At 37.8% G+C, this 8345-nt stretch overlaps 1 protein-coding gene across 2 annotated transcripts; it reads left to right on the top strand.

Annotated features, from left to right (window-relative positions):
- Nucleotides 1-308: 308 nt before the first annotated feature.
- On the top strand, nt 309-3416 carry LOC138886370 (fatty acyl-CoA reductase 3-like). 2 transcript variants are annotated; one of them, XM_070167462.1, is made up of 11 exons: nt 309-467; nt 623-727; nt 820-950; nt 1096-1295; nt 1371-1471; nt 1560-1752; nt 1844-2005; nt 2110-2191; nt 2309-2581; nt 2709-2836; nt 2966-3416. In XM_070167462.1, the coding sequence occupies exons 2-11, from the start codon at nt 649-651 to the stop codon at nt 3111-3113; spliced, it is 1497 nt and encodes a 498-aa protein (XP_070023563.1). In that variant the 5' UTR covers nt 309-467; nt 623-648; the 3' UTR covers nt 3114-3416. The 2 variants fall into 2 exon arrangements, with proteins under 2 accessions (XP_070023563.1, XP_070023578.1); XM_070167477.1 differs by having other exon boundaries at nt 847-950.
- Nucleotides 3417-8345: the final 4929 nt, after the last annotated feature.

Genomic DNA, 8345 nt, shown 5'->3' on the forward strand with positions numbered 1-8345 from the left:
GATCTTTATGCCAAGTTCATACGTGTTAGCATATGTTCAATAGCACAACTTAAATGACGTTGAAGTATCTAATAGGAACAAGCCTTAATTCAAATATCCAAATGAAAATTAATAATAACTTTAAGAGGCCGCTTAAATAGATTGAAGCGGATGCGTGCCGCGGAGTTTATATTTGCAAAGATAAGTTTAAGGTCTTTTATTAAGCCTCGCCTAACTAAAGTAATATCCCATGCTGCAAGCCGGAGCCTATGACAAGATAGACTTTGTTAATTCATTATAAATATTTGGATAGCTCTACAGTTGCAACTGCAGAGATGGGTAGCATTCATTTCTCTTTGAAAATATTTGTATCTAACTAGCCACATACCACATAATATTGGTACTCTCATATTGTCTTTAGAACATTTCAACATATATAGTAGGTACTGGACTCCATCTACATACGTAAAATCATTCAAGAAATCCAGGTGATTTTGTACATGTGCAAATGCTTTACTTAATTAGTTTTCCAGTATAATTTCCCTGCAACACATAGTTTTCTAGTACTTTTTAGGCCTAATAATATCATATGTACAAGTATTTATAATATGAATTTAACCCCCATAAATTTTCTTACCTCTAGCTCACTTCTGTGAACATTCTTCATCAATGGAATCGTGCGGCATTAATCAGTTTCTTGAAGGCAAGACCATTTTCATCGCTGGTGCAACTGGCTACCTAGCAAAGAGTACTTTCTCTCTCTTTCTCTTTCTCCCTCCTATATATAGGTTGCATTAACAGTGCTTCTTGAGGAGATGATAACATAGATGAAATTTCTAGTGCTTTATTTGTTACATATTAATGTAGTTCTCATCGAGAAGATACTCCGTGTCCAGCCAAATGTGAAGAAGCTCTACTTGCTAATTAGAGCTCCAGATTCAAATTTAGCTAAAGAGCGTTTTAACAACGAGGTACTACCAAACTATCACAGAAGTAATAGTAGTGTAGCAGTAGAAATAATAGCCATCATATTAGACTATACCACATGAGAATTCAAGATTATCAGAGTTCACTACTCAACGTGATCAATCAAAGAATAGAATGTTCTAAATGCAGGTTATAAAGACAGATCTGTTTGGAGTTCTAAGGAAGAAATTGGGTGCCAACTTACAGGCCCTTATAGAAGACAGAGTTTTCCTAGTTGCTGGTGATATAGCTTGTGATAATTTGGGGATAAATTCTGAGCTGAAAAATGAGATGTTCAAAGAAATAGACATAATTGTAAACTCAGCTGCTGCAACTAGATTTGATGAAAGGTGCAGTTATAGATTAACATTCTTTTTCCTAAGATAAATAAAAATAAAAATAAAAACTAATTACTCCATTTGCAGATATGATACTGCAATAAGGACCAATACACTGGGTGCCCTGAATATTCTTAAGTTTTCCAAACAGTGCTCAAAACTAAATATGCTTCTCCATATTAGCACAGGTGAGCTCCATATTATTTAACTAATTTTTCTAACCATGACTTGGGGCGCATTGACTTTAGCGTAAAGACTCCTGATTCTTTAATTCAGCTTATGTTTGTGGAGAAAATGATGGATTGATACTAGAGAAACCATTGCACTATGGTGAGACGCTTAATGGAGGCTCTCAATTGGACATAGAAGTGGAGCAAAAGGTTGTAGAGGAGACACTAAACGACCTTAAAGCTAGGAATGCCGCTGAAAAGGAAGTAACTTTAGCTATGAGAGTTCTAGGTATTGAGAGGTAATTAAACGTTTCATAAAATCAGTCTCACTATTCTTTTGAAGATTTATAGGGTTGCTTCCCTTCTTTTACGACAATTATGATTCTTCAGGGCAAAGATACATGGATGGCCAAACACATACACGTTCACAAAAGCAATGGGAGAGATGCTTTTAGGACACTTAAAGGAGGATCTCCAACTCATAATCCTACGGCCAACAATTATATTAAGCACCTACAAGGAACCATTCCCCGGATGGATTGAAGGAATGAGGTAATATATATACATATATGTACCCTCCCCCCCCCCCCCCAATTTATGCATGAGCATATGGAAAAGAGTCTTAGCGAAGCGAATCCGATTCTTCCTTCCAACAGAACCGCGGACACCTTCATTGTTGCCTATGGTAAAGGAAAACAGAATGTTATCATGGGAGATAAAGAATCGATAATAGATGTGGTATGTGTGCATGTCCTGTGTATACCTTATGTTATATTGAAATGCCCAACTTTCTCTTGTTTGCATCAGCTGGTCTTAATTAGCTCGTCTATAATTCCTTAATGTCATCTTGCCTAGATTCCAGCTGATATGGTAGTGAACTCAATCATCGCGGCTATGGTAGCCCATAGAAATTGCTCTTCCCATTCAACTACTGTTTACCATATTAGCTCCTCTAGGAGGAATCAACTAAATATTGGTGATACTATACAATTTTCCGTTGATTACTTCAAGAAGAATCGGTGGATTGACGAAAGAGGGAAGCCGGTCAAACTAAAGAAAGTTCGTACACTGGATAGCATGGCTAGCCTTCATAAATACATGACAATCTACTACAAGCCATTATTAAAGGTTGGTTTAATAATACTAATATCTTCTTATGAAAAACTACGAAATTTATGCAAGAGAGATACGTAATGTCGGCATGCACTTCAGCATTAATGGCCGCATTAATGGTCTACCACTGGTTAAATTTCAGATATTAGAGTGGGCAAACTTGATACTTTGCCAACTTTTCCAAAAGCTGCATACAGACTTGGAAAGAAGGAACAATCTCGTCATTCGACTAGCTGAACTCTACAAGCCCTACGTGTTCTTCAAAGGAGTGTGAGTATTTTTTATATTAACACATCCAAATAGTTAACAGTTTGTTTAAGTATCTAATAATTAATCAAATTTAAAGCTGTGATGTGCTTAATTGGTATTCTAACACCATTACCGTTGATTTCTTACCAGTTTCGATGATACTAACGCTGAGATGTTGCTAATGGTAACAAAAGAAAGTAATGCAGATGATACGTTTAATTTTGATCCAACAACTATTCAGTGGGAAAAATACTTTAAGGAAATTCATATTCCCGGATTAGTGAAGTACATCTTTTAAGAAGGACGAATTACGCGAATAAAGGAGGATGATATGCTACTCTGCTTAAAGTTATGTTGGCAGTATTAAATTCTAAATAAGAGGTCGATATGTACTCTGCTTAGCTATTGTTTCTTCTTAAATTCCATTATGTAATTTTGTACGTGACTAAGTCAGTTCAAGAAAATATTGACATTAGTAAAAATAGGCATTGCCATGAAGTTTCAAAATAATGTCCTGGAATTTAGAGTTATTTCCTCTGTCCCAATTTATGTAATATTTTTCTTTCTTCCAATTAATTCAAACATTTTAATTTTGACAATACATTTGAATATAGAATTTTTATTTTTTCTTAATAAAATTTTTATATTTAAAAACTATGTAAAAAATACTATAAGTCACAGTATAACTAAATAATTAAAAGGAATAAGAAAAAATAATGGTCAAAGAATAATTTGTTTGACTTTTAAAATTCGAGCAGCACAAAAATTGGGAAGGAGGAAATGCTATTTTATAAGGAATTATAATGAAAAGTGATTTTGTGAATTTTACCCGAAAATATAGGTAGTATGGTGAAAGTCAACGGTCCACCTTGGTTTGACCGACTTTACCTAATTAGTTTCTATGTTAAAAATTTCTTTGTTACTACATAGAAAATATAGGTCAATATGATTACAATATGAAGGTCCACCAATAATGCATAGGAAATAACCAACCCCTAGATACCTCATTTAGAGGAAAAACATCATGGAACCTACCACGTTTAAAATGACTGGTTACAACTTACAAATGCATGTTTTAACATGCTCAAATGTTTTAACGTTAATTAATAGTAAAAGTTATGAAGAAGTTTCTCTTAAGATACTGTTTATCCTTAAAATAGATAACAATTGAATTTATACGCAATTTTAAAGATATGTGGATTCATTCAACTTAAATGATCAAGAATATAAGATAAGCGAGTTAAAAATAAAATAAATAACCAAACCAGTTGTGACGTTTAGTCCAGGCGCGGATCTACGCTTAACAATTGGTATGCCCCCGATTTGGAGCCAAACGTGTATGAAGAGTTGTGATAACCCAAAAGGTCATCTCGCACTTTAGAACCCAATTTAGGGTTCTGAGGCCTTCAAGACCTCATTTTCTTTCTCCTCAATTTGCGTGCGTAAACAGGGCGCGCTTCCGGAAAGCCTTTATGTAAAAATTTGAGAAAAATGCTAATTTTGCCTTGGAAATTGAATTAAGTTAACCTTTTGGATAACGGATACGAACCCATGATTTCACGGTACTGGAGGGTCTGTGAAAAAATATGGAACTTGGGTGTATATCCAGAATTGAATTCCGAGGTCCCTAGCCCGAGAAATGAATTTTTGAAGAAAATTGTTAACTGAAAAATATAATGGTTTTTAGAATTTTTAATAATGATTGATCTTGTTGGTATGAGGCCCGTACTTTTAGTTCCGAAGTCCGGTACAGGATTAATATGGTAATTAAGTCATATGGGTGAAATTTGGTAAGAAACGGAATTCATATGACGTGATTCGGACCCTCGGTTGTGAAAATAGTAACTTTAAGTGTTCTTGATATTTTCATTGATTTTGATGCTAAATTCGTAGTTCTAGGTGTTATTTTGGCGATTTGATCGCGCGAGCAAGTCTGTATGATGTTTTTAGACTTGTGTGCATGTTTGGTTTTGAGCCCCGAAGGCTCGGGAGTGTTTCGAATAGGTTTCGGGATGTTTTGGACTTAGAGATTTCTGCTGTTTTGATGTTGCATATGCACAGATGTATCCTTCTTCGCGTTCGCGAAGGAACTCTCACAAATGCGAAGAGTAAAATTGTCTGAAGGAAAATTCCTTCTACGCGAACGCGAGGCACATGTTGTGAACGCGGAGCGTTGGGGGCATTACCCTTCGCGAACGCGACCTGGCTATCGCGAACGCGAAGGCCATTTTGGCAGGGACCTAGGGGAAGGGTGAAATACTCTACACGAACGCGGCAATCGGCTCGCGAACGTGAAGGCTCTTCTGGCCAATGCTTCACGAACGCGAAGAAGACTTGTCCAGCGATTTTAAAACAGAACCTACGGGATTTGTTCAAAATTTCATATCTCTTCCATTAAAACTCAACCTTGGGCGATTTTTGAAGTGGGGATTCAACATTAAATCATAGGTTTGTGTTCTTAAACTCATCTTTTTCATTTTTCATCAATACCCATTAGATTTCTAGGCCTAAATCTTGTTCTTAAAGGTAGAAATTAGGGGTTTTGGGGGAATTGGGAATTTTGCAAATTTGGGAATTTGAACCTCGATTTGGGGTTGGATTCCGAAACAAATTACATATCCAGGCTCGGGGTGAATGGGTAATCGGGTTTTGGTCCGAACTTTGAGTTTTGACCAAGAGGGACTGGGGTCGATTTTTGACTTTTTGGGAAATATATTGAAAAACCTATAATTAAGCATTGGAATTGAGTTCTTTAGTATTTATGTAAGGACCCATGAAAACATGTACCCAAAACCGGGTAGCTCGTGGTGCCAAGTCCCGAATATATGTTAGGAATGTGTAAAATTAAGCGAGCCGCGGTTCGGACCCTTTTGGTACTGATCTATGTTATAAAAAGTCAAGAAATACTGTTTTCCAGGAAATGCAATTCTGCGGTCTAGAATGCGGTCGCATAACAGATATGCGGACCACATAATCGCCGCAAAGTGAGTCAGTGTGTTGGTCGAATTGGAGGTTAAATATGTGGTCTAATATGCGATCGCATAACGGATATGCGGAGCGCATAATCGTCACATATTTCCCTTGGGATTTTGTGAGGGACAGTTCTGCGGTGCACTATGCGACCGCATAATGGGTATGCGGACCGCATTTCTGCCACATACCCAGGCAGTGTGTTCATATTTTGGGAGCACTTTTGCGGTCCATTCTGCGGACCGCATTTCAACACTGTGATCGCAAAGTACGATCGCATACCTAACTCGGGCTCCTATTTTTCTAAATTTTAAATCTGACCCCTTCTTCAATAAAACACCCCAACCCCTTATTTTAATATATTTTCTGAACAAAACTAGAGAGAGGGAAGAGAGAATTCTTGAGAGATAAAGTCCTACATTCATCAATTTAATTCTTCAAAGTCACTCGGGCCTAGGAATTTCAAGTAATTGTCTTCATCGCCATTCTTGCAGGCAAAATCCCCAACCCTTTTCCATTGTTTTCAGATTTAAACAAAAAGAGGGATTCTCATGCGTTAATTCTTGAAAATGGAAGTTTAGATACACATGCATGTCCTTTAAAACCTTGAATCTAGTAAGAGGAATTGGATAGAACTAAAGATTTGCAAAAGAGGGGTTGATAACCTAAGTAAGTTCGGGCTGAGTTTGTGAACTTCAATTCTAAGTTATATGTGTTAACTTGTGAACTAGATTAACGGTACTAGGTTGTTGGTGAATTGGAAATAGAAGAAGAAAAAGGGGGAGTTCGACTCCAGGTTTGTATTGCTAACTTTAACCTTTGTAAAGTGACCTTGTTTGGTGTACGAGTAATTGGTATGTGTTACTTATGTGGACTATTTTCGAATTCTTGTGATTAATATGCCTTGAACGTTGTTGGTTAAGTCTCCCGGTATAAGGGTGTAAGTAAATGGCAACAAACCAAATGTGTGTGTGAATGTGTTTATGTGGTAAGAGCTGTGTAACAAATGATGGAAAGAAATCGTAATTGATGCAATTGAAACAACTATGGTAATATCATACGTGACTTGTCGCAGGCAATTATCGTTGTGACTTAAGTTGTATACGGGTTGTTGCATATGATGGAAATGGTATTGACATTTATGAAAATTCTTTGTGAATTGTTGTTTTTGTCGTGTGAAATGTGATTGTCCGGTGGGATCGGGTTGCGCGCCGTAACATGAAGTTATAAGGTGTGGGTTGTGGTGATAAGAGTGGTCGAGGTAATAAGGGTAGCCGAGGTAATAAGGGTGGAAAAGTGATCGAAATCACTATTGAAATAAAAATATGTGAAAGTTTTGAAATCATTGATGTGATGAAATAATGTTGAAAGGGGAAAAGGAGAGATTGTGGAGTTGTTTGGCTTTAGTTGTTCCTTTCATCTGCATTTGATTGTCAATTCTATTACTGTTTGTTATCTGTGTATTTCTTGATTTTACTTGGGGTAAAGTTTGTTCATACATACCAGTACAATTCAAATGTACTAACGTCTCTTTTGCCGGGGGCGCTACATTCGTGTTATGATTATAGGTGGTTCCATAACAGGTACTCCATCCCACCGACAGTAGCACTCCTTCACCTCCCATCAGCTGAATTGGTGAGCCCCTTTCCTCTCGGGGCCCTGCGTGGTTCATGCCGCTTATCCTCCCGAAAATTTTATTTTAGTATTTGCGTAAGGTATAGCCGGAGCCTTGTTATCGGCAAGTATTGTAACACTCTTCTGTATCTCTGGAGGCTCCGTAGACAGGAAATATGGGTTATGTACTTATGTATTTTGGGCAGTATAACTTGTAAACCACGCTAAGTAACTATGTATGTTATGTAAATCTCGTAAGAATGTGTTTAAATTTATAAATGGCTATTTCACTTGGTTAATGGGTAATGGAAACACAAGGTATCACGTGGAATAGGAAATGCACCCAGGTCCGCTTGGCTGGGGGCTACCCGGTCGAGCGCCGGTCGCGCCTCTCGGTTTTTGGGGCGTGACAAACTTGGTATCAAAGCCTAAGGTTTGTGGTTTATTGCGATGCCTCCAGGGTCGGTTTGGGGTGTGTGTTGATGCAACATGGGAAGGTTATAGTGTATGCTTCAAGGCAACTCAAGAATCACGAGAAGAATTATCCGACACATGATTTGGATCTTGTGGCATTTGTATTTGCCTTGAAAGTATGGCGTCATTATCTTTATGGGGTCCATATGGATGTGTTCTCGGACCACAAGTGTCTCCAATATTTGTTCAAGCAGAAGGAGTTGAATTTAAGGCAGCGGCGGTGGTTAGAATTGATCAAGGATTATGATATGGATATTTTATACCATCCAGGGAAGGCGAATGTGGTGGCCGACGCTCTCAGTCGGAAGTCCATGGGTAGTTTGGCTCATTTGGGAGCGGATCAGAGGCCTTTGGCTTGGGAGGTTTATCAATTGGCAAGTCTGGGGGTTTGTATTTCGACCTCAGACAAGGGGAAGGTTATGGTGCGTAATGGAGCAGAATCGTCACTTGTAGCGGAAGTCAAGGAAAAACA

This window comes from Nicotiana sylvestris, chromosome 1 (assembly GCF_000393655.2).
Source record: "Nicotiana sylvestris chromosome 1, ASM39365v2, whole genome shotgun sequence".
Lineage (NCBI taxonomy): Eukaryota > Viridiplantae > Streptophyta > Magnoliopsida > Solanales > Solanaceae > Nicotiana > Nicotiana sylvestris.

What these genes read in the sequence shown, in the direction of transcription:
- LOC138886370 (XM_070167462.1), top strand. Translation starts at nt 649, where the DNA reads ATGGAATCGTGCGGCATTAATCAGTTTCTTGAAGGCAAGACCATTTTC. An exon ending in GCAACTAGATTTGATGAAAG is followed by an intron (nt 1,296 to 1,370) that starts GTGCAGTTATAG and finishes CTCCATTTGCAG; the next exon opens with ATATGATACTGCAATAAGGA. An exon ending in GCTTCTCCATATTAGCACAG is followed by an intron (nt 1,472 to 1,559) that starts GTGAGCTCCATA and finishes TCTTTAATTCAG; the next exon opens with CTTATGTTTGTGGAGAAAAT.